Here is a 26730-nt window from a genome sequence, read left to right on the forward strand (position 1 = left end):
ACGGAGAGACAGGAGACGGAGAGACAGGAGACGGAGAGACAGGAGACGGAGAGACAGGAGACGGAGAGACAGGAGACGGAGAGACAGGAGACGGAGAGACAGGAGACGGAGAGACAGGAGACGGAGCCGTGATATAGGAGATAGCGAAAGAGACAGAGACGTGAGACAGAGACAGAGACGTGAGACAGAGACGTGAGACACGTGAGATAGAGTTGGGGGGGAGAGAGAGAGAGACACGTGAGATAGAGTTAGGGGGGGAGAGAGAGAGAGAGAGAGAGAGAGAGAGAGAGAGAGAGAGAGAGACACACGTGAGATAGAGTTAGGGGGGGGGGGGAGAGAGAGAGAGAGATCTCTATCTCTCAAGACATCGCTTGTATATCAAGTCAAAATGTATTAAAAAAAATGCTGATTGTCTTGCAAAAAGCTCTCAAACCAAGGTTTTACTGTACTTTGAATTATACCAGGGTCACCGTTATTTTTATTTATTTTTTAACATATGACCAGCTAGAAGCTCCTCCTGCTTAGGTTTCCCTGCAGACAGGCTGGAAAAGAGCTGGGTCATGTTGTAGCCGAATATTGCCTAGGAAAATGAAAGCGTCATCATCCATATACAGAAATAGAAGAGACAATGTAAAATTAACCAGCTCCGGAAGGTTTATCTCCCTTTATGGCCAGGCCATTTTTTTGCGCTACGGCACTGCGTTACTTTAACTGACAATTACGCATCGTGCTACGCTGTGCCCAAATAAAAAAAATAGAGATTTTTGGTGGCATTTGATCACCTCTGCGTTTTCTATTTTTTGCACTATAAACAAAAAGACCGAAAAAAAATACTTTCTGCTATAAAACATATCCAATATAAAAAAGTAAACAAAAATAAAAAAATAAAATCTAATTTCTCCATCAAGTTAGGCCAATATGTATTCTGCTACATATTTTTGGTAAAAAATAAATTCCCAATAAGCGTCTATTGATTGGTTTGCACAAAGTTTTAGCGCCTACAAAGTATGGGATATATTTTGAGAATTTCTATTTTTTTTTCTACTAGCAATAGGGGCGATCAGCGACTTATAGCAAGACTGTGGCAGGCACATCGGACACCAAGTGACACTTTTGATACTTTTTGGGGACTAGTGACACCAATAATACAGTGATCAGTGCTAAAAACCATGCACTGTCACTGTAATAATGACACTTTCTGGGAAGGGGTTAATATCAGGGGTGATCAAAAGGGTAAAATTTGTCCCCAGGGGGTGCTTTTTAACTGTGGGGGGAGGGGCTTTAATTGTGGGAAGACAGCGATCCGTGTTTCTGCTTCGCAGAAACACAGGATCTCCATCTTCCCTTGTCATAGAACGGTGATCGGCCTTGCTTACATTCTGCCTCTGTCCGAAATGATCTGAGGGTCCCGGCGGACATCGGGTCCACTGGACCCGCCGATTGGCTCCTGGTGTCCAATCACAGTAGGAGAGGGTCGCCGGCGGCATGCGTGCGCACGCACTGCAGACCCGGAAGAGCAGAGTGATGTACAGATTCTGCCCAGAGGAGCCGCCGCCCTGCAGTACATCTGGTTTAACAGTGTGGGCCAGATCCACAAAGAAGTTACGTCGGCGTATCTATTGATACGCCGCGTAACTTCTAGGATGCTCCGGCATATCTTTGTTGTGTATCCACAAAACAAGATACGCCTGAATGGGGGCTAGATCCGACTGACGTACGTCTTAGTACGCCGTCGGATCTTCGATGCATATTTACGCTGGCCGCTAGGTGGCACTTCCGTTGATTTCCGCGAAGAGTATGCAAATTAGCTAGATACACCGATTCTCAGAACGTACGGCCGGCGTATTTTTTTACGTCGTTTACGCAAGGCTTTTTTCGGCGCAACGTTACCCCTGGGTCTATGAGGCGTACGCAATGTTAAGTATGCATGTCGGGCCAGCGTCGAATTTTCCGTCGTTTACTTAAAACGTTCGCTTTGCGTAAATTACGTTCACGTCGAAAGCATTGACTATTTGCGACGTGATTTCGAGCATGCGCACTGGGATGACCCCACGTAAACGTCATTTACGTGGGGTCAAGTTGAATTATCATAAAACACGCCCACATATTTGTCATTTGAATTCCACACCCTTACGCCGACACATTTTTAACTACGCCGCCGTAACTTACGGCGCAAATTCTTTGTGGATAAGGAACCTCCGCACTAAGTTAGGGCGGCGTAGTGTATCTGAGATACGCTACGCCCGCTTATATTTACGCCGAGGTGCGTGGATCTGGCCCTGTGTGTTTAGTATCACTTTAAAATCACTTTCCGTGAGATTTCACACCTGTTGGAAATCGGGTTCATATAAGATCGGACTAGTTGGAGATTTACTTTTGTAGGAAAACGCTAACCAATGAAGCCAGGAATGAAGTGAGAGTAAGGGAGGATTTTTATTGTTTTTGTTTTTAATAAAACTGTCAGTCTGGCAGAGACACGGACTATAAATTCAGGCGATCGTGTTGTCACGACAGGATTTTTTGAAAATGTATATTATTTATCAAAAAAAAAAAAAAAAAAAAAGCCATTGGCTGACTAATAACAGAGTATGTTTTGGAGGGACGTTCAGGAAACACACAGGACCAGCCAACTTCTATCGCCGCATCACCTGCAGCCAAAATTCCACTCCGGCCCCTACGGAACGCTATGAAAGCCGGAGAACGGCGCTGAAACCGACGAGCTGCTAGAGATAGAAAGTCCCATTGTGAGAGCTATAAATTACTAATAATGGTGAACCCAGCCAAATCTCTTTTTACTGGTAGATTGAGGAAAGGTTAGAACCTCTGTCAGGTTTTACATCATTGTGTACGTTCCCGCTGGGCAGATTCACCCGCTTTGTTTTGTTCTAGTGATCATTGTACACAAGCGACTGGGGAATCAGAAATGTTATGCTTCTTGAATGTGTATGAAGGAACAGTCTGTTCTAAAAATTCATCTTATTTTAAAACCTTTTTGAAAGCATTTAACCACTTCAGCTCCAGAAGATTTACCCCCCTTCATGACCAGGCCATTCTTTAAGAAAGAGAGAGGGCGAGCGAAAGAGAGAGGGCGCGAAAGGAAAAGAGCAAGCGAAAGGAAAAGAGCGAGAGAGAGCGCGAAAGAGCGAGAGCGAGCGCGAAAGAGCGAGAGCGAGCGCGAAAGAGCGAGAGCGAGCGCGAAAGAGCGAGAGCGAGCGCGAAAGAGCGAGAGCGAGAGCGAGAGGAAAAAAAGAGGGAGAGAGGAAAAAAAGAGGGAGAGAGGAAAAAAAGAGGGAGAGAGGAAAAAAAGAGGGAGAGAGGAAAAAAAGAGGGAGAGAGGAAAAAAAGAGGGAGAGAGGAAAAAAAGAGGGAGAGAGGAAGAGGGAGAGAGGAAAAAGAGGGGGAGAGAAAGAGAAAGAGAAAGAGAAAGAGAAAGAGAAAAAGAGAGAAGAGAGAAGAGAGAAGAGAGAAGAGAGAAGAGAGAGAAAGAAAGAAAAAAGGAGAGAAAAAGAGAGAGAAAAAGAAAGAACCAACGAACGAACTAACAAAAGAAATCAATCGATCGATCCTCTATCTATATATAATTTTAATCAAATTTCTTTATCAATTTCGGCCAATATGTATTCTGCTACATGTTTTTGGTAAGAAAAAAAAATCATCCCAATAAAAGAATATTGATTGGTTTGCGCAAAAGGATATCTACAAACTATGGCATAATTTTATTATATATATTTTTTTTTACTAGTAATGGCGGCGATCAGTGACTTATAGAGGGAATGCGATATTGCAGCAGACAAATCGTGCACCTGACACTTTTTGGGAAACCGTGATTACATTGATCAGTGCTAAAAAATATGCATGGTCACTGTACTAATGACACTGGCTGGGAAGGGGTTAACCTCAGGGGTGATCAAAGGGTTAAATGTGCACCTACGGAGTGCTTACCAACTGGGGGTTGGGGGGGGTGCTTTAACTACTTGAAGACATGGAGAGGGTGTTCCTGCTTTACATGAACACAGGATCCACGTCTTCTGTACTCACAGAATGACAGTCTGCCTTGTTTACATAAGTAGACTATCATTTTGTCAGAGTACCGAACAATCACAGTGGGAAAAAGGCGCTGGCAGCGCGTGCTCGTGCCCAAAACCCGGAAATGTAGAATCACGTATATATACTGGCACCAGTGGCACGCACCTAGATCAAATAGCAGAGGTGCACTTTAAATCTAACCCCCGGCCTTCCCTCCTGCTCAGTAGTACAGGTTCCTTTCATGTACTTAAAGGGGTTGTAAAGGAAAACATATTTTTTTCATAATAAGCATCCTTTACCTGCAGACATTCCTCTTTTCACTTCCTCATTGTTCGTTTTTGCTCAGAAGTTGCTCTATTTCTTCTCTGTTCACTTCACTTCCTGCTTGTCTGATTTTACTGACCACCGTAAAGGGAGGCTTTACTGCGGTGGTGAGTAACGTGCTCACCCCCTCCTGGGAACTACATCTGTGTGGCAGGACGCTCTCTACATGTTAGAGACCTCAAGGAGGTGTGAATTACTGGGCGTGCCGCAATGCATACTGGGAAATGTAGTTCTTACACGAACGAGCGATGCAAACCAGGAAGTGAATGAGAGAACAGAAACTAGAACGCCGGAGGTGATATAGATGAAGGAATTTAATAGGTATTTACTCGTTTTTTTAACAGAATCATTACACTATTCTGTCTGTCTACCTTGCAGACATTAATTTTAGGCAAAAAATGTTTTTCCTTTAGTGACCCTTTGAACCACTTCCTCTGAATTCACTGCACACTGTCAGCTTCTTACGATGTCCAGCTTCATCTAGCCCGGGGGTCAGCAACCTGTAGATTGCGATCTACCTGTAGATCCTGGAAAGATGACTGGTAGATCACGGTCTGGGCTTGCTGACCCGCCATTCCAGAGCATCAAACACAGAGCAACGCAGAGGGACTACGTGTAAAGTTGGAGGTGTAGGGGGGAGTAGGAGCTGCATAAGCCGATGTCTCATCCGATAGCAAAACATCTTCTAGGAATTCCCTGACACCACGTCACGGCGCCCCCATTATACTGCTGTCCCAACTATCATTTGTAGAGTCTCCCAAAATGTTTCCATGCCTGGAATTTATTCTGCCAATAACGTGTTTATTACTACTGCCGTTGAAGGTGGAGAAATCTGGGGGCGCACACGAAGTGAAGTGTCATATACAATCCCTCTCCTCGCTTTCTCCTCTTTTTCCCAACTGTTTAATTTATTTATTTCCCCCCTCCGCCCCCGACGTTATAATAAATGTGATCTATCTGCTGCCGGTGGTTTTTCTAAAGCATGACATTACATTTCAGAGTTATTGGCTATAAAGATGATTGCCGTTCTCGCAGGCAGCAGAGCCTCCGGCGACAAATGGACCCGGCGTAAAAACCATTTATCTCGCAGGATTGTCTGATCTGGTGATCGAATACAAATTTGTTTGTGAACTATACGAATAAACGTATAGCTAAACGGCGCTGCAAGGCTGAGAGCTACAAAACGAAGCAACGCAAAAAAAGTAACCTAAAGCTTAAAGTGAAACTAAAGTCTCTGTTATTAAAAAAAAAAAAAAAAAAAAAAAAACATGTTATACTTCCCTTCTCTGTGCAGAAGGTTTTACACAGAGCAGCCCGGATCCTCCTCTTCTCGGGTCCCTCTTAAGTGCTCCTGGTCCCTGCCCCCACAGTAAGCAGCTTGCAATAGGGCACCTGAGTCGAGCTGCAGCTCTGTGTGTCTATTCAGACATGGAGTCACGGTTCAGCTCCGCCCTGCCCCCTCTCCCCTCATTGGCTCACTGACTTTGACCATAGCAAGAGCCAATGGGAGAGTCCCGGGCAGCCAAGACACTCCTGCAACATCGGTGGATCGAGATGGGGCTCAGGTAAGTATTAGGAGGGGGGCTGAGTGGGGCTGCTGATAACACACAAGGTTTTTTATCTTAATGCATCAACCACTTTACAGGCCATGTTTTGCGATACGGCATTATCACAGCCATGCAACGTTGTACACTAATAAAATTTGTATTTTTTTCCCCACAAATAGAACTTTCTTTTAGTGGTATTTGATCACCAGTTTTTATTTTTTACGCTATAAACAAAAATAGAGCGACAATTTAAAAAAAAAAAATAGGATTTTTGTACTCACCGTAAAATCCATTTCTCTAAGTTCATGGACGGACACAGCAGCCTTTGACTGTAGGGTTATATCCGCTTCCTTCCAGGAGCGTTAGGCAGAAATACAGCACTTAAAGTGTTAACAACTTTTCTTCAGTGCAGCTCCTCCCAGGGCAGCCTCTTAACAAGCAGTACAAACAAAGGAGGGGTGGGTACTGTGTCCGTCCATGAACTTAGAGAAATGGATTTTACGTTCTTCCGTTCATGGACGGACACAGCAGCCTTTGACAGTAGGGACGCCCCCAAGCAGCGTCAAAAAATTTGAGGGGTGGGAAAAACAACACAGCAAACCAAGCTTCACCCCAAACAAAACCGGAGTTAGTCAACGGAGCACCCTGCGGCCGAAGGAGGCATCAGAATATGCACTCACATCCACCTTGTAAAACGTTGAAAAAGTGTGGACCGACGACCAGGTCGCTGCCTTACACACCTGCAACACAGAGGCTTGATGTCGGAAAGCCCAGAGGCACCGATCGCCCTGGTCGAATGCGCCGTGACCCGAAAAGGAGGCGCCCGCCCCTTCAGGGCATAGGCCTGAAGCACAATCTGTCGGATCCACCTAGAAATGGTGGCCGACGAGACTGCCAGGCCTTTTCTAGGACCAGTGACCAACACGAACAGTGAGTCCGACTTCCGGAACGGAGCCGTCGCCGATAAGTACACGAACCACATCCCGAACCACATCCAGGGAATGTAAAGTGGCCTCCTTCTGTTTTTTTGGCTGAGGACATAAGGATAGAAAGAACAATGGCCTCATTAATGTGAAAAGCCGAAACAACCTTCGGGAGAAAAGAAGGCTGCGGACACAGCACAGCCTTATCCTTATGGATGACCAAGTAAGGGGGCCTTGCAGGACAAGGCCGCCAGTTCAGATACACGTCTGATCGAGGTAAATCGCTACCAGAGTCAACAAGGGGATCTTCCGAATGTCCTCAAAGGGAGCTTGTTGAAGCACCGAGAGGACCAAATTCAGGTCCCATGGGGGCAGTGGAGGGCGCACCAGAGGGGGCACATGCCGGACCCCCTGAGAGAGATATTCACACACATATATAGCCTATTTCCCAATGTTCTCCCCAATGGAAGTGGAGTTATCCTTTAAAGCCCCAAAGACACAGATGTAACTTTAGAAGAGGATTTTTGCAGTCAGTGATCTGGAATTACGGAGTTGGGGTACTTGTGCGTTTCAGTCTCTGCCAATATCTAGTACAGAATCCTGGTCAGAGGAAAGATAATTGGATGGAAAGTTTTTATGGTCTATTGTCTGATCATAAAATAGGTTTTTAAAAAAGGGAATGCGTGTATCCTGCCAATTAAATGTATTCATTCAGCTCCTTCTCAATTTCCTTTTCCCTCCATCAAGGAATCTCTCTGTCAGGAAGTGACATAGAACCATCAGGTGGACGCTCCAGCACTCCTTTCATTATTTCCTATAAAGCCGTATAACTAATGAGTGTCCAGCTCCGCCTGTACACACTTCCAGAAATGTACATTTGATATACAATCACCGGCCACTTTATTAGGTACAACTGTTCAATTACTTGGTAACACAGTTGATAATCAGCCAATCACATGGCAGCAACTCAATGCATTTAGGAATTACAGCAGCAGGGCACGGGAGCGTGGCCGCACGAGCGCCCCGAGGAAAAGCGGCTCTCTGTGGGGGCACTTGAGAAGAGGAGGAGCCATTAGCGCCGCTGAGGAACCCCAGAAGAGGAGGAGGATCAGGGGCCACTGTGCAAAACCAACTGCACAGGAGGAGGAAAGTATGACATTTACCTTTTAATACATCTCATACAGGTAGATAATGGAGCTACACAGGCAAGAAGACCGGCTTTAATGACCCCAACGCTCAGTCAGCTTGGAGCCAGTTATATCCAATTCCAATTTTTTATTGTACACAATCCATAGGAAAAAAGTCTCTGTTCACCTCGGGTTATCAGCCATCACCAAATGCAGCAATAAATGTGATTAAATACACATGTATGGCCATCGCAATACATGACTCATATTGGAAACGCAACAATTTCTATATAAACTGTTAAATGGGAAAATCTTACTGTAAATGCGATCAATTTACTAAAAAAAAATAAAAAGCGCAAGAGATTTTATGTTTTTTTTTTTTTGTAGCAACTGCCTGAACACTATAAACAAACAAACCACACACAAAAAATAAAAATATGGAAAAACAGCAAATCTAAATGACTAAACTACTAACTAAAACATTGTACAAAAGAGTAGACAAGAGTAAACGAAATTGAATTTTTTTTTACGTTTTTCGGGTTATTCGTTCGATCGAAATTCGGAAATCAAAAATTCAGAAATCCGAAAATTCAGAAATTTTTAAATTTGAAACTTCGGAATAACTATTAAATTATTGGTATTGGAATTTCCTTTCAAACTTGGCTGTGAACGCAACGAATACGAATTTATCCGAAGTTACAAATTATCCAAAATCACGAATGCGGCATCTAAGCAAATGGAACAGAATGAATTAATAATAAAAAGGTTTTATTATTATTAATGCTTTAAGTTCTATTTGTTTAGATGCGGCACTTGTGATTTCGGATAATTCAGATAAATTCGTATTCGTTACGTTCACCAACAGCCAAAAGGAAAGGAAAATAAATTCCAATTCCGAGCAGCCAAAGCCGACACGGACCCCATTCCTTGGAAACAGAACCCACCCAGTACTAGGTGGGGCTCCCCTGAAGGGAGACCCCATGAGAGCAGGTGAACTAAGCCAGAAGGCCATGTCCACCCAGTCCCAAGACGTTCAGGGCTGGCCCGAGGACCGGCACCCTACTAATCACACACAGTGACAAATAACGTGCACCAAACAAAAAAAGACATAAAGTGACAAACACGGAGGTAAATTAAAGAAAGTGGGGGAGAATGAAAAAGTGAATATGATGGCCGGCCCTCCGGCCAGGAATCAAAAATTCCTCTGGTCCCAGCCAAAAGGCCTGGCTCTAGAGGCAGGTGAAAAAAAAAAAAGTGCTATGGTGACGTGACCAAGGTATTATTATTATTAATGCTTTACGTTCTATTTGTTTAGATGCGGCACTTGTGATTTCGGATAATTCAGATAAATTCGTATTTGTTACCTTCACCAACAGCCAAAGGAAAGGAAAATAAATTCCAATACCTATAATTTAATAGAGGTTAATAGTTAAAAAGGAGAAGTCCAGCCTGAGCTTTTTGGGCTGGGCTTCACCTTTGGGTCACAGGAGGGCAATTTGTTTTGCACTCCTGTGACCCGTTTTCAGCGGAGAGCAGTCTGAAGTCCGCTCTCCGCTGACGTCACCGCCATCAGTCGGGGCAGCGCGTCATCCCGACTACCAAGCCTGGATCCGTCGGCTGCCTTGATTGATGGCAGTCTTGGCAAGCCACTTTTTCTATTGAAAAGCCTATGGCGTGCAAAACACACCCAAAAAACTCCACCTGGTGCAGAAAAAATGTGCACACACATAAGGAGTAAAACACAAAAAAAGTGCAATGGGTGCTGCGTCAATCGGTCCTCCACAAGAAGGACCTGACCCTGATCCCCTGGGGCGTTAGGCTCCAGGCGGGGACTGAGGTACTCAAGTGGTCCGAGCAGCCGAAGCCGACACGGACCCCATTCCTTGGAGGGTCTGCCGAAACAGAACCCTCCCAGTACTAGATGGGGCTCCCCCAAAGGGAGACCCCATGAGAGCAGGCGAACTAAGCAAGAAGGCCATGTCCACCCACTCCCAAGACGTTCAGGGCTGCCCCGAGGACCGGCACTCTACTAATCACACACAGTGACAAATAACGTGCACCAAACAAAAAAAGACATAAAGTGACAAACACGGGGGTAAATTAAAGAAAGTGGGGGAGAATGAAAAAGTGAATATGATGGCCAGCCCTCCGGCCAGGAATCAAAAATTCTAATAAGGCCCGGCCCTAGAGGCAGGTGTAAAAAAAGGTGGTATGGTGACGTGACCAAGGCTAAAGTGCCGGTAAAAACACTAGTGCAATTATGGCACCCCTGGACTGCCACTCCAGGGGCACATCACCATAGGCTTTTCAACAAACCCTGACCTGAGACAGCAGCTCCCTGCCCTTCCACGGCTCAGCGCTCCAATGAGCGCTGAGAAGTAGAGCAGAAGCGATGCTGACCGACAGCTCCACTCTGGGAGGAGTGAGAACTGAGCCATCGGCGATGTTCGGTGGCTCGGTTCTCAGTGCAGAGACATCGGGGGGACAGATACAACATCGGTCTGATGCTGCATCCACTGAGGTAAGTATGATTAGCAAAAAAAAAAAAAAACATAGGCCCGGATTCACATACATTGGCGCATATTTATGCCGGCGTAGCGTATCTAATATACGCTACGCCGACGTAGTGCAGAAAGGCAGGCACTGAATTCACGAAGCACTTGCCTCCCAAACTGCGCTGGGTTCCCTCGGCGTAAGCCGTCGTAAGTGGAAGTGGGCGTGAGCCATGCTAATGAGGCGTGACCCCATGCAAATGATGGGCCGAGTGCCATACAAGTACTTAAAACGAATGGCGCATGCGCCGTCCCGTGGACGTATCCCAGTGCGCATGCTCAGAATCACGTCGGAACTACTCCCCAAGATATGGCGGATCACTGCCTACGACGTGAACGTAAACCTACGCCCAGCCCTATTCACGTACTACGTAAACGACGTAAAATACGACGGCTGTGTTCCCTGGTGCAGCCATTTGCATGGATGCTGCTGACTTACACCTGCTTTATGGGGCATAACTTTACGCCGGACGTAGGACTTTACGCGCACTAGGTCGGACGGACGTTTGTGAATCGGCGTATCTCCCTCATTTGCATATGTGAATAGAAAATCAACGGGTGCGCCAAATACGTCCAGCGTAAATATGCGCCCACTCTACGCCGGCGTAGGAAAGTTCCGTCGGTCGGATGAAGCCTATTTTCAGGCGTATCTTGGTTTCAGAGTCCGGCGCATAAATACGACAGTGCATAATTACTTTGTGAATCCGGGCCATATTTCTCTTTTAAAGAAATTTCATGTTTCCGAAATTTCATATTTTCGAATTATGAACTTCCGGATATTCTAATTTACAAATTTACGAATATCTGGATTTTTTTTTTTTATTAAAACCGGTTTTCGAATTCAGAGTGAAACGAATTGCACATGTCTACAAAAGAGTCAGCAAAAATGATGAGAAATATTTAGTAGAATTGGTAACTGTACTTGACAACCCTGTAATCACAAATTTTAGGATGATGTCACATGGGAGTTCCTAGGAGGAATTTCTTTTAGGGATTACTACTTGCTGGTTTGTGAACCTGTTACTGGAACTCGTTGAACAGCTCCCCTCTTCCTGCACACCAAAGATCCCCCAATTTCCACACATGCATTCCCGTATACCTCCACCAATACAAGCACCAATCACAGAAAGGAAACCCAACAGCATCAGACATTCTATAAAGATCAATTAACATATTCACTTAAAAAAAAAAAAAAAAAAAAAAAAAAAAAAAAAAGGTATGTCAAGACAAATCCATTTCATTTTTAGTTTTGAGTAGAGTGGGGAAGGATTACCCTTGTTCAGTTTTTTTATGGCTATATAAAAACCCCATTGGATATATTTCCCCCCTCACTCCCTGTCTCAGTTATAAAGGTTTTACCAGAGAGGAAACAAGAAAAAAAATCTGCAAGGGACACAGACAAAAAAACAAAAATCTTTAAAAGTGGTTGTAAACCGCTGGTTGCTTTTTTTTCTGGACCTGCAGGGTAAAGGAATAATGTGCTAGTATGCATCGCATATTCGCACATTATGTGAAACTTACCAGAAAACAAAACCCTCCAGCGATGCAATGTCAGGCAAGCCTTATTATAGGCCGACCTATAGGTACAAACTACTGTACGCATGGGGCTTTACTTCCTCTTTAAAGTCTTCTACCGTGTTGCAGCTCCCCCCACAGCCCCCCTAATTCTCACCTGAGCCCCATTATGATTTAGCGATGTGCACAGGAACCTCAGCTGTTTCGGGCTCGCTCTCTCCTCATTGATTGAGACTGCAGCAGAAGCCATTGGCTCCCGCTGCTGTCAATCACAGCCAGTGAGTCAATGAGTAGAGAGCAGTGTCAGCCACGACTATGTGTCTTATGGACGCATTGGGGGGGGGGGGGGGACACTGGAGCAAACACGCACCAGTTCCACCCCATAGCAAGCGGCTTGCTATTGGGGGCACTGGTTAAGGGGGAGAAGCCAGGAGCGCTGACGGGGGAACCAGGAAGAAGAGGATCAGGGCTGCAAAAAAAAAAAAAAAAAAATGAATGAGGTTCCTGTTCCCCTTACCATTTCCTGTCTGGTAGTACGTTGTGAGGACAGGAAGTGAAGGCAAATCTCTTAAAAGTCCCAGACGGCAGTGAAAATCTGACAGGGGTTCTAACTTTTCATACCAAAACTAAGAAAAAAAGGTTTTGTCTGGACACATACAGTACTTTATTCAAATTCCCATTGCAAAATATAAAATGCAAAAAACTTAAAAGGATACATTAAAGGGCGAGATCATTGAAAAGTGATATTTTAGTTAAAGGGTAAGCGCATCTTTTTTACAAAAATAAATGCAATTTTTTTTGCAGATAAAAAAAATAATTTGCATTTATTATTTTTTGTTGTAGGAGCCTGTAAAGCGGGGATATGCAATTAGCGGACCTCCAGCTGTTGCAGAACTACAATTCCCATGAGGCATAGCAAGACTCTGACAGCCACAAGTATGACACCCAGAGTCAGAGGCATGATGGGACTTGTAGTTTTGCAACAGCTGGAGGTCCGCAAATTGCATATCCCTGGTGTAAAGCATTGCATCCACGATCAGATCGCTGATGCCATACAGGACTCCTGCAAACCTGTCGGTGTATCTGCTTCCTTGTACCTCGTATGGGCAAGGAAATACTTACTGCCAGGAAGAATCAATGAACTACAACAGCACTCATTGAGAACTACAAGCAAACAGCTGGTAACTTGTAGTTTTCCATTCACAGAACACTATGAGTGACGCAGCTAGGTGGGCGGAGCCCCACACAGGCACATTTAACCCAAAAAATTGACAGTATGTTGGAGGGGAGGAAGAGAAGTTTCCCCGCTAGTTGTCAAAGCAGGGGATTGGGGCCAGACCTTTCGCAACAGGTTATACCCTGAATATGGATGCAACCTGTTACGAAAGGTGAACTTATCCTTTAAAGGTGGAGCCTGACGTGTTGCGTCTACTCCTGATTTCTTATATGACTTCGACACTCCATCGAGATTTCTCTGATATACACTTTTCCTGACTACCTGGGAGATTTTGGTATTCCCAACCCACCATTGTGTGTGTCCCAGCTCCCCCTGTTACACTCTTCACCATACAAAATACAAATCCAGCACAGATGGTGGGCACATAATGGGCACAGCTAGTAAGTATATGCCTGAAACTTAGAACAGAGATTTCACAATAAAGTCTTAAAAAGGATGAAAGAGACTAGAAGATGACAAACACTAAAATATCAGTTTTTCAAGGACCGACCCTTTAATGGTGCTCTTTGCTGGAAAGATCTGCTTCACAATAGATGGGGGATTAACATACCTCATAATCCAGAATACTGAACCCGAGCCCTCTTTTGTCCTTCTCCAGTTCAACAATATCCACATCTGGAGACCACAAAGTCAACTCTCCATTGTCGTCTTCATCATTCAGCGCAAGTTCCTGAGCGGTGTCTTCTGCGGACTTTACCTAAAAAGTATGAATTAAAAAATATAATACGAATAATACGAATAAAAAATAAAAATAATAATAAATATGAATTAAATAATAAATATGAATTAAAAAATAATAAATATGAATTAAAAAATAATAAATATATATATGATAGATAGATAGAATAGATGGGTAGATAGAATAGATAGATAGAATAGATAGATAGATAGATAGGTAGATAGATAGATAGGTAGGTAGATAGATAGGTAGGTAGATAGATAGGTAGGTAGATAGATAGGTAGGTAGATAGATAGATATCCATGTCCTTAGCAAACTGTTTGCAGGCTTTCTTGTGCATCATCTTTAGAAGAGGCTTCCTTCTGGAACGACAGCCATGCAGACCAATTTTTATGCGGCGTATGGTCTGAGCACTGACAGGCTGACCCCCCCACCCCTTCACCCCCCCCCCCCCATTATTGGCCGTGTGTTGAGTTATTTTGAGGGGACAGCAAATTTACACTGTTATACAAGCTGTACACTCACTACACAACATTGTAGCAAAGTGTCATTTCTTCAGCATTGTCACATGAAGATAGAATAAAATATTTACAAAAAAGTGAGGGGTGTACTGACTTTTGTGAGATGCTGTATATATTTATATTTCATACTATAATTATAACCCACAATAACAATATTAAACTGAAGCACAGTGCCATATGCAGGCTGGTGGTTTATGTTAATGAATTAGGCCTTCAGCCTGCCCGTGATCATGTTCGGACCAGAGCTGTCATCGATAGTCTTATCTGACAGCTGGCATCCGTGCACAGTGACAGCTGCAGCGGTGAAAGGGGGATCGCAGATCAACGCTTCCTCAGCACAGTGTACAGGGGAACTTTAATCTATATATTGCTGTTGGGAAGCAGTTAAATGAATGTTGTAAGGGTAAATACACCTGTTAACAGCTGAGAAAATCCAAGGTTCGACTTAGAATACCAATGAGTCTTGATACATTACCTTACCAACCTGTGCAGAGCCAATTGCTTGTGCTGTATGGAAAACATCCTCTTCCTAGAGACAAAAAGTAAAATAAAATAAAATGCACACAAACAAAAAAAGTACCCAAACACAACATTTTCAAGCATTTCCCTTAAAGCGGAGGTTCACCAAAAAAACATCTATATAAGATCATATTCTTTATACTTCCAACATGTACAGTAGGCCCTTTTTTTTTTTGGCTGTACATACCTTATTATGGCTATTTTCAATCCGGCTTCCGGGTAGTCACTCCCGCGGGAGTAGGCGTTTCTCTGCTGTGGCGCAATGTCATCTGGGATTTCGCCCAGATGATTGACTTCCTTGAGAAAAGGTTCCCCCCGGCCGGATAAGGCCCCCCCCTATTGCGTAGGCGCGTCACGAGTTTCCGAAAGAACCCGAACATGCAGGGCTGCGTGTCAGCTCTATACGGCGCCTGCGCAGTCAGCTCTACACGGCTCCTAGTCAGTGCGCAGGCGCCGTGTAGAGCCGATTTGCAGCTCTGCATGTTCGGATTCTTTCGGAAACTCTGACACTCGTGACAAGCCTACGCAATAAGGGGGGGCCTTATCCGCCCGGGGGAACTTTTTCTCAAGGACGTCAATCATCTGGGCAAAGTCCCAGATGACATTGCGCCGCAGCATAGAAACGCCTATTCCCGCGGGAGTGACTACCTGGAAGCCAGATTGAAAATAGCCATAATAAGGTATGTACAGCAAAAAAAAAATGGCCTTACTGTACATGTAGGAAGTATAAAGAATATGATCTTATATAGATGTTTTTTGGGTGAACCTCCGCTTTAAACACATGGGCTGCCCCACTCACATGCATCTGTCAATAGAAATAGGGGATCTATATATTAAAGTTTTCACACTCCAGTTCAACGGCCACTCCAACTGATAATGTCTTCTATGACGAAATGCGTAGGGAAGGGCTAGCAGAGGAGACTTAAAGGAGTTATCTGACCTAAAAGTTTTAACCCCCGCTGTGCCCGGGCTGTAAAAAAATAGAAAATAAACTGTCACTTACCTGCTTACGATCCCCCGTTGTTCCGATATCGCCGTCCCGTTCTCCGGTCCCGGTCTCTTCCGCTTCCTGTGTGTCGGTGACTCATAGTGCGCTCAGCCTATCAGTGGCCGCGACGGGACATTGCTGCGGCCGCTGATAGGCTGAGCGCACTATGAGTCACCGACACACAGGAAGCGGAAGGGGCCCGGGACCGGAGAACGGGACGGCGATATCGGAACAACGGGGGATCGTAGGCAGGTAAGTGACAGTTTATTTTCTATTTTTTTACAGCCCGGGCACAGCGGGGGTTAAAACTTTTAGGTCAGAGAACTCCTTTAATTACACACGGGTTACCAGAAAGGGGAAGGTATTGATGCATGCAGTATTGCTGGATTTTACTTTGTATTATGCGATTGCGCACTTTTTTTATCATAATAAACTGCGTTTTTATTGTACTACTCTAAGGGTTGCTCTCGCTTTTACTTGTTATGTACACGAGTAAAACCAGTGGAAGCCTCCAAGGATGTGGGGAGATCGAGCCATTTGGAACTTTAAGGATTTAACCTTATATATGCACTTCTGAACGTTTCAAACTTAGTGGTCATATTTTTCCAGTAAGGATCCTGCGTGAGCACTCTCTGGAGAACACATTAAAGTGGATGTAAAGCCGCTCTCATCCTTTCTAAACTACTGCCATAGTGCTGATCTATAAGGATATAGATGCCTCCTGCATGTATCCTTACCTGTCAAATGTCTCCCCTCTGTTATGAGACCCGAAAAACTGCAGATTCTGTGGGTGGGTCTGTTGTCTGGAGATCGGTGGGTGGAGTCATGATGTCAGTAGACTCCCCGCCCACCTCTACACTCCCCTTGTCAGCATGCATTTTCTCTTGTGTATTCCTTACACTAAATTCTGCTATGATCACCAACATCCAGTCAAAATCCAGAAAAGTAACCACATCACTTTAGAAAAGGTGTGGGGGTGGGAAATAAAAAATAATGCCCGAGATATGTAAATAACCTGATGTTGCAACTGATCAGGCGACCTCAGACACACACACACACACACACACACACACACACTGCAATATAACAATCATCAGATCACTCAAGCTTCTCCTCTGCCCAGCTTTCACTAGATACATCCAACCTTAAATCAGATCACTTGTCTGTGTATATTCTGTTTTCTGTTCTGCGTTTTCACTGCACTATACATGCATTTCCTCATCACACTGAACTGTGGATCACACCCCATGATGAGAAACATCTAGTCAAAACACAGTAAATGCAGCCAATCCTAGGAGAGCTGGAAGGGAGAGGAGGGGAGAGGAATGAGAATTGTGAACTTTTTACACAGGATGTGCCTCTGTCTCAGGCTAGTGCAGAGATGAGAGATGTAAATAACCGGACACTCACAGCAAGGGGGCGGAACGGACTACGGTTTTTCTCCGATAGTTAATTTTTATCTCACTGAACAATAAAAGAGGATTGCTCAGAGCTGATTTTCGATATTCTTACATTCTTTGATATGAGTAAATGGCAAATAATGGATGTTTTTACATTCTTTGATGTCACTACAGTGGGTATAGAAAATAATCACATTTTGTTGCTTGCAGTCTGAAATGAAGACAGACACAGTATTTGTTTTCTCCAGCTGTATTTACTCAGTGCAACTTATAACATCCAAGTGAAAAGATAGAACACCAACAATTCAAAAAAAAAAAAAATTCAAAAACAGAATCACCGAGTTGGAAAAAGGATTATATTTTTAACTTCACATGTTTTACACATCTTTTATTGTTCGCTATTTGTCACTGTTTTATTGTTACTTGTCTGATGGATGCAGTTTCTGCTTCTTTTCTGTACCGTTTCTATCCCGCCAGCGCATCGAGGCACGTGTGTAAGACAGCGCTGTTTTTTTATTAGCATTTTAATAAATAAATAAAGGCTGGAATTAAAGCAAAAACAGGTTCAATAAAATACTGACAACAAGGGGGTGATCCTTTTTCCAACTCAGAGATTCTGTGTTTTATTTTTTATTTTATTTTTTAAAATGTTGGCGTTATATATTTCACTTGGATGTTATAAATCACACTAGTAAATCTAGCTTGATAAAACAAAAACTGTCTGTCTTCATTTCAGACTGCAAAGCAACAAAATGTGATTTTAAAAAGGGGGATATCTTTTTCCACACCCACTGTACATTATCATTGATATGTGTTGTTAACATGGTTATGATACCCACCGTTATGATTTGAGGGATATATTTTAAATGGTTTTTTTTCATATAGTGCTGCACTTCATCCAATATTATTTGCTTTTACATAACAAAAAACAAACTCACTCCAATTTCTATCATGCCAAAACAATTAAAATCGTTCTCCAAAAACGTGATTGTTTTGGCACGATGGAATTTGAAGAACGCATGCAGCTCTAACACAGGACATCTATTCACATATTTTTTGTGTTATTTAATCATGATGATTTGTGTTTATGCGTTAGGGATATGGTCATGTATACATTACTTTTGTTGTGTGGTTTTATAATTACATGATTGACATTTATATCTTTATATAATATTTCCTATGAGTGGTATTGCTCTGCGCTTTTTGTTTTTTAATGCACGTTTGGTGCCGAAAAGCATTTCGGTGAGTAGTGGCAACATTCGTTTTTTTTCCACATTGTACATCATATTTATTTGTTGTTTGAGAGTAGGGCAGTGATTTAATTTGAGAAGTATTATTTGCTTTTAAATCTTGGTATCACAAAATTTCAGTGCCAGCAGCTTATAGGCCGGTGACCTAAGTGCAGGGCCATCTTAATAGCACCATGGGCCCCTGGGCAAAGTAATGCTCTGGCTCCTCTAGGCCCAAGATATCCCCCCCAGCACTCTGACCCCTCTACACCCTAGATATTCCCCCCAGAACTGTAACCATATACCATAAGATACCCCTTGTATTGTGATCCCACTACATCCCCGATACCCCTACACATCCCTTATACCTCTAGCACTATAGCCACCCAAGCTGTTTTTCCCCATACACCCTTGATATCCCCCAGCACCATTATTCCATCCATGTAGTACCCCCCTTTCCAGTGGCGATACAATGTAAACTTTTGGCTCTGTGCCCACTTGCAGCACCGCACTCACCTATACCAATCAAGCAGGCAGAAGGAGGAGGGAGCATCCATCCGGGCATTCTAAGCTTATGATCAAACAGTGCTGGACATCTGGGCTCACCATGACACCATCCACAATGCTACTTCTGCAGGTGGGCTCTCAGTGCTGCCGACTCAGCAGCTGCAACTCCTACCCTACAGGGTTGGAGTCCCGAGCATTCAAGCTGCATGGGGCGGGGTTAGAGCATCACTGGCGCTCCGGCCCTGCCCCTTCCTGCTGGCTGTGAAATAATAGATATTATTCTGCACAGCATGGCGCACCGCTGCCAGCCTGCCTCCCCTGTGTATCCATTACTCTCAGTGCCATCATGGGGCCCCCAATTTCGGGGCAGCGTGCGCTCAAGGACCAGCTGCTTTGGGGAAAGTGCAGGGGCCCCCCCCATGCAGCTGGGGCCCCTGGGCGGTGCCCTCTCATTAAGACAGCCCTGCCTAAGTGCAGCAATTCCTTATTTCTAATCTTGAGTGAAAACCTTTATAAACAGACTCCAAAGTGTCCTTTATTTATCTCATTGTAAATAGATGTAACATTTAGTGTAATAGATGTAAAGCAGTTAAGGTACCATTTGATCTTGGATCATCAAAGATTTTGGATCATCCGCAAAGTTGTCATTTTCATCATCAACCAATCGACGACAACAAACCAGTGTAAAGGGAGGAGGTACTTCTTTGAGAAATGAAATTGCCTCTCTGCGGGACTTCCCATATAGCTGGACCTGGTTAACCTGTGGTGGGGGGGAAAAAAAAAAAATAGAAAGATTAAAGACCAAATGGGTTATGTGACGTGACACCATTGCCATCTTTGTACAATATATTTTACAGGGCAAGAACAAACATATTTCAATGTTTTACTTTTGTTTAAATATTTCAGCTTAGATTAAGCATATAAACCGTCAAATATCAATAGTGACGTTATTCAGATAACAATGCCTACCTTACTGGAACCATAGAGGACATAAATTATACATTCGTAAAAAAAGAATATTTCATAACGAGAAGAGAAGTTCATAATTTTGGTCACATGAAGAAAATATGAAACACATGAAAGCCCTCTGTGTGCGTTTCTTCATTGTATCAAGTCGATCCAGTCTTTGACTAAAGCCCAAAGGAAGCTGGTGGGGTTTGTATTCCTGGCAGCCCGACAGAACCTATCCCCACTGGATTGATTCCACCTGCTGTCTGTCTGTCTTGGTGACCAGTCTCTTAAGGACACAAAGTGATGAGGATTTCTACCTATCTGTGTGGTGGAAGAAATCTTGTTAGAGCAACAGGACTGCCAGGACCGGGGTCTGAACCTGCAACCTCTGCTGTGTCTGGTGTTCTCTTCTTGCTGAGCCACCTGAGATGCTGGGCAAAAGCCTGGACAAACCCTTGAACCAGGGCTCAAGTCCTGCGGGAACGCGTGGGAACAGAGTTCCTGCACTTTTTTCACAGCAGGAACTCCATTCCCTTTGCAGGACTAGAGCAGCCGAGCCGCCCGAGCCAATCCTTCACTAAGCGGCGATGCCCAGCTCGAGTCACTGTCAGGGGCAGGCGAACCTTAGTAATCCTTTATGTTACTGGCCGCTTCCTGTATATGGATTCATCGGGTAGTGTGCGGGTATTCCGTCACTTCCTCGATGCCGCAATGTCTCCTGGGAGCTTTTGTCATTGTTCCCAGGAAACATTGCGGAGGTCTGCCGCGAGTTATCGTGGTATTTAGAACGTGCTAAAAAAAAAACAAAAAAAAAAAAAAAACATGCAATTTAGTAATTATGCATATGAGCGTATCAATTTTTTATTTTTTTTGGTGGGGGAGTGGATCTTGGGTGGGAGTTCCCACACTTTTTTTCCCCAGGACTTGACCCCTGCCTTGAACCTTTTTTTTCATGAACCCTTTGCTTCTCCCATGAACTTCGTATTTTAGCCATGCCTTTGAACCGTTTGCCACATTATTGTGTTCTCATCAGCCAAAATCTCACACTGGTCACTCTTGCTGTATATTCTGTATATTCTCTACTACTCTCTACTACTCGTTACCAATCTTTGGCTTTGGCGTGTTCCTCAACTATGCTTCTGCTTGATCCCAACCAGCAACCAGTTGTTACCAAAATTTGGCTTGTTTACAGACTGTGCTTCTTCTTGATCTCTACCTGCAATCTCTGCTACTGAACCCCAGCTTACTCACCACCTGGTGGGGCGATCCTAAGAACCATGACCTGGTACTAACACGCAGAAAAACCCATCTCCACCATTACGAGCTCTAGCAAATATTGGTTAGTAAATGGAGTCCGCACCTCGGGTGAGTCCATATCATCCACCAGGGTGACCTGCTTGTATACCTATCCTGCTGGTCGGTGGGTGTTTCTCTACTGCTATAGCTACTGGTCTCCAAGCCTGACCCCTGACCATGACAGGGGTCATTTGTCCTTTGTTTCCTCATGTCAGAACTGTCTCCCAATAAATAGTGGGCCCATGACTGGTAGGGGAATACTCAAGCAGCAGGCAAGGTGGAGGGAGCAGAGATCCACAAAGCGAATGAAGTAGAAGCAGGGATATTCCTGCACTGCAGGTCCTCAGGTGCAGCTTCCTCTCCAGCAAGGACGACAGTGAGCAGCACAGCAGTGACATCACCAGATATTCTAAATCTAGCTATACTTGTAGTCATAGATCTCATGCTGCAGTTAAACAGCTATTAGGCTCAAGGAATAAGAGTGTCCAGGCACAGGAAATACGCCATTTCTCAAGAGTATTTTTAAACAAAAACAAAATAAAAGAAAATAAAATCCCTCAGGGTACTGCTTGGGCACAATTAACATTTCTGGATGTTCCCTATAAAACAGCAAATCTTTACTTTTCAGGTTTAGGTTCACTTTAATGAGGCATTTGTAAAATTGAAACTGGCATCATCACGATAAAACACTTTGTAAATCTGCTTCCACTTGTTTTATGAGACCGTGTTAAACGAAGCCTACCTCTGAATACAAATGAACATGTATTGTTTCCACAATACCATCTACATTCAAAAGATTTTTTAAGAGGTGCTCAAAATTCTGCCCCTAGCACATACATAATCAAGTGAGGCTCCAAACAGGGACAAAAAATAGGCCTGAGCATTTTAGACCGAGCAGCCAATTTTTGTAGGACGAACTACGGTATATTAGTGTGCCACTCAGGCTCGATCACACAGTAGTGTGGGTGATGCCGTGCAAGAGTGCCAAGCAAGGGATGGCGTTTGTCCCAGCTCCTGTAGTCACTGGAAGGAAGAGGGGAAAGATCCCTGGTGCCAAACATCCACAGAGTCCTATGGTGGTAATAAGAGAGACAACCTCAGCCTGGGCTCTTGCCAGGCTACGCACCAAACGTGTTTCACTCCGCCCCCCGGAGCTTCATCATGGGGGATCATGTCTCTTATTATTACCACCATAGGACTCCGTGGATGTGCGGCACCAGGGATCTTTCCTCTCTTCCTTCCAATTTTTCCAGGGAATGGGAGGGGGTGTGGGGGAGTTTATATAGGCAGTTGGTAATATGATATACACAGAGTCTGTCCCCTATACTGTGACACTCCCCATCAGATGTCCCACCATCAGTGTTCCCCTCATTAGAGGTCCACCATCAGTGTCCCCCTCATTAGAGGTCCACCATCAGTGTCCCCCTCATTAGAGGTCCACCATCAGTGTCCCCCTCATTAGAGGTCCACCATCAGTGTCCCCCTCATTAGAGGTCCACCATCAGTGTCCCCCTCATTAGAGGTCCACCATCAGTGTCCCCCTCATTAGAGGTCCACCATCAGTGTCCCCCTCATTAGAGGTCCACCATCAGTGTCCCCCTCAGAGGTGGGACTTAGCAGGCGGGATTTGGTGGACTCAGGAACACGGTGCAGCAGTGAGTTCTGGAGGAGGAATATCGGTGAACTTCTCCACTGAATAGTGGGGGCCAACCTACCCATGTGGCTGGTTACCGGGCAGCATTAGCATTCAACCACTAATAGTGGGCAGAAGGTGAGACTGCAGCGGCGGAGCCACAGAAGAATCACTGCACGTGAATCCCAGGCCCCCTACATGTGGCTGTGTTCCCCCACCACCAGATAGCGGCCTGAGCCCAGGGTGCCTAATGACCAGTCCAGGCCTGGTGTTTTAGAACACTGAACACATTTTTTTTCGTTTCTTTGTCTGCAATGCTTTAACCAGTATTAGGTCTTGTAGGCCACTTTTTTATTTTTTTGTCAAAATATGTCATTCCTTCCACAGCTAGATTAAATTTCCGGGAAAAGAAAAAAAAAAAACTGATCCAACAGCCTTTTGAGGTTATTAAATTATGTGTACGCCGAGTTCTGACATGGCAGCATGGCTCTTTAGGTCAAAACGAGCGTGAAGAAAATCACAATAGACTTTCCTGAACTGGCCTGAGATTGTTCTGCGCCTAAACTTTGTAAGCCACATCAGTCCTTGGTTTCAATCAAATATTTAAGGGAAACAGCTTCGGTCTTGTCTTTCTTTTTTGTTTTATGGTAGCCATAGGGATCCACCTAACATAACAAGCAGGACGCAGAGTACATTATTATAGGAAAACAAGTCTGCTCTACAAGACATGAGGGAAGATAATGGGAGAGAACCTGACCACAGATGTCGATAGCTTGCTTGTGATTTATAAAAATCCCAGATAAAGTAAATATCTGGCAGTTTGAGCCTTGGGCTGAACTCCAGGCAAACCGCTTAAGGCGGCCCAGGACTGCGCCACTTCTTTCTCTGTTACAATTAAAATGATACTAAAAAGGTTCCTGGTTTATAAAAATAACAAACATGTTATACTTACCTGCTCTGTGTAATGCTTTTGCACAGAACAGCCCTGATCCTCTTCTTCTGGGGTCCTCAGGTGCTCCCGTCTCCTCCTGTTCGGTGAGTGCCCTCATAGGAAGCCACTTCCTATGGGAACACTCGCGTGAGCTTGCTCCTGAGCTACCTTGTCTGCGTCCATTGATACAGCCCGGGCTGCTCGGCCCCGCCCCCGTGCCTGGTCACAGCATTTGATTGACAGCAGCAGGAGCCAATGGCTCTGCCCAGAGAGGAGGGAGGAAGAAAGAACAGAGGCGGGAGAGCCTCAGCTCTCATGCACATCGCTGGATCGTGAATAGGCTCAGGTAAGTTTAAGGAGGGGGGGGGGGGTTTGTTACACAGAAGATTTTTTACCCTAATGCATAGAATGCGTATTTCTGTTCTGCTTAGCCACTGTATCGATAAAGTTTAAATTTTCCGAGCAACTGCTTCCCTTTTCATGCTTATTCAGTCCTACACCTCTGAATATGCTTATGTGCCCTTTTCCCCTACTCCCCCTTCCTTCATATTCTTTCTCCACCTTCTCTCACTGCTTCCCCCTGCCCAATCGTATTATTTATGTATAGGATTTAGATATCCTGTTACTCAACCGAAGCAACCGAAGCAATGGTAACTTGTTCATATATTTCAAATAATATTTTGTATCTGTTCACTGTTTCTTTGATACAAAAAAATGTTATTTGTCTCAATTCTCTTTCAATAAAACTTAGATTGTGAAAAAAAAAAAAAAAGAAGAAGAAGAAGAAGAATGCGTGAGGGTAAGAAAATTAATCAAAAATAAAGTATTCCTTTAAACTGGTTCTAAAGGGGTCTCAACTCAAACTGGCAGCCCTCCAGCTATTGCGGAACTACAAGACCCATCATCCCCATCCCTCTGCCTGTGGGAGTCATGCTTGTAACTGTCAGCCTTGCAATACATCATGGGACTTGTAGTTCCGTAACAGCTGGAGGGCCACCAGTTTGAGACCCCTGTTCTAAAGCCTAAAGTGGGGTCCCCTTCCCATCTCTGGCCTGCTGACTGGAAAATAAAATAGCAGTGGGTGGGTTTATTATACCCTGCACTCACAGTATCACCTTGTGGTAAAGAAGATGCACTGCATGGGGACAGCTCTGGATTTAAAGTGGTTGTAAACCCATATCTTAAAAAAAAAAAAAAACCTGCAAGACAAAAAGGCATAATGAGCTAGTATGCATCGCATACTAGCTCGTTATGAAATGCTTACCTTAGATCGAAGCGGTTGCAGCGGTACCCGTACACCACCATGACCGGCGATATGTCTCCCGGAGTTTGGCCGGAGCCGCAATGATGTCACGGCACAAGCTCTTTAGAGACGACGTGATGGAGCCGTTTCTTCAGTGTGCACGTGCCGATGATTTGGGCACAAGCGTATATGGCAAATATCTCCCAAACTGTGCAGGTTTAGGGGATATTTACAGTCCCTACAGGTAAGACTTATTATAGGCTTACCTGTAGGTACAAGTGGTGTAACAGGGTTTACAACCACTTTAAAGCAGAACTTTACTCTCTCAATCAACATGAAATATTTTTAATCTTTAATTGTTTTGAACTTTATTTAACCACTTCCTTACTGGGCACATATACCCCTTCCTGACCAGGTGAAATTTCAGCTTGTGGCACTGCGTCGCTTTAACTGACAATTGCGCGGTCGTGCGACGTGGCTTCCAAACAAAATTGACGTTCCTTTTTTCCCCACAAATAGAGCTTTCTTTTGGTGGTATTTGATCGCCTCTGCAATTTTTATTTTTTGCGCTATAAACAAAAATAGAGCGACAATTTTGAAAAAAAAAACAATTTTTTTTAAAAAACATTTTTTTTCTCAGTCTAGGCGATACGTATTCTTCTACATATTTTAGGGAGAAAAAAAAAAAAATCGCAAGAAGCGTCTGGTTTGCGCAAAAGTTATTGCGCTTACAAAATAGGGGACAGAATTATTATTTTTTATTATTTTTTTTTACTACTAATTGCGGCGATCAGCATTTTTTTCGTGACTGCGACGTTATGGCGGACACATCAGACACTTTTGACACATTTTTGGCGCCATTCACATTTATACAGCGATCAGTGCTATAAAAATGCACTAATTACAGTATAAATGTGACTGGCATTGAAGGGGTTAACACTAGGGGGTGAGGAAGGGGTTAAATGTGTACCCTAAATTGTGTTCTAACTGTAGGGGGAGGGGGGGTGACTGGGGGAGGTGACCGATCTATGTCCCTATGTACAAGGGACACAGATCGGTCTCCTTTCTCCCCTGACAGGACATGGATCTCTGTGTTTACACACAGAGCTCCACGTCTCGGCATCTCAGCGATGCGGCGAGCACGCGCGCGCAGGCCGTGTTTTTACGGCCTGTTAGAGATTGAGAACCACCCCGCGGCCGTATAAAGTCGTACGGCCGTCGGGTAGTGGTTAAAAAACATTTCACATTACGTCACAGTAAACAGTGTTCAAACCACACGCGACGTATCGCTGCAATTGCTATAGCGAGAGCAATAATTCTAGACCTCCTTTGTAACTCTAAAATGGGAACCGTTACACATTTTTAAAGCGTCGCCTATGGAGATTTTTAAGTACCATATTTTGTTGCCATTCCATGAGTGTGTGCAATTTTAAAGCGTGACACGTTAGGTATCTATTTACTCGGCGTAACAGCATCTTTCAAACTATACAAAAAATAATTGGGCTAACTTTACCGTTTTTATTTAATTTATGAAAGTGTCTTTTTCCAAAAATATTGCGTTTGAAAGACTGCTGAGCAAATA

The 26730-nt window shown here is 44.2% G+C and overlaps 1 protein-coding gene across 6 annotated transcripts in view; it reads right to left on the minus strand.

Annotated features, from left to right (window-relative positions):
* The window catches only part of PATJ (PATJ crumbs cell polarity complex component), a 328942-nt gene that overhangs the window by 237866 nt on the left and 64346 nt on the right, over positions 1-26730 (minus strand). For 5 of the 6 annotated variants that reach the window (XM_040360804.1, XM_040360807.1, XM_040360806.1 and 2 more), the window contains exons 16-18: positions 19693-19854; positions 14927-14980; positions 13802-13948 (exon numbers count right to left, since the gene is read on the minus strand). In XM_040360804.1, the coding sequence (XP_040216738.1) occupies positions 13802-13948; positions 14927-14980; positions 19693-19854 (363 nt within the window). The remainder of the gene's footprint in view (positions 1-13801; positions 13949-14926; positions 14981-19692; positions 19855-26730) is intronic. The other variant, XM_040360805.1, reaches the window with a different exon arrangement.

Source organism: Rana temporaria, chromosome 7 (assembly GCF_905171775.1).
Source record: "Rana temporaria chromosome 7, aRanTem1.1, whole genome shotgun sequence".
In the NCBI taxonomy this organism is placed as follows: domain Eukaryota; kingdom Metazoa; phylum Chordata; class Amphibia; order Anura; family Ranidae; genus Rana; species Rana temporaria.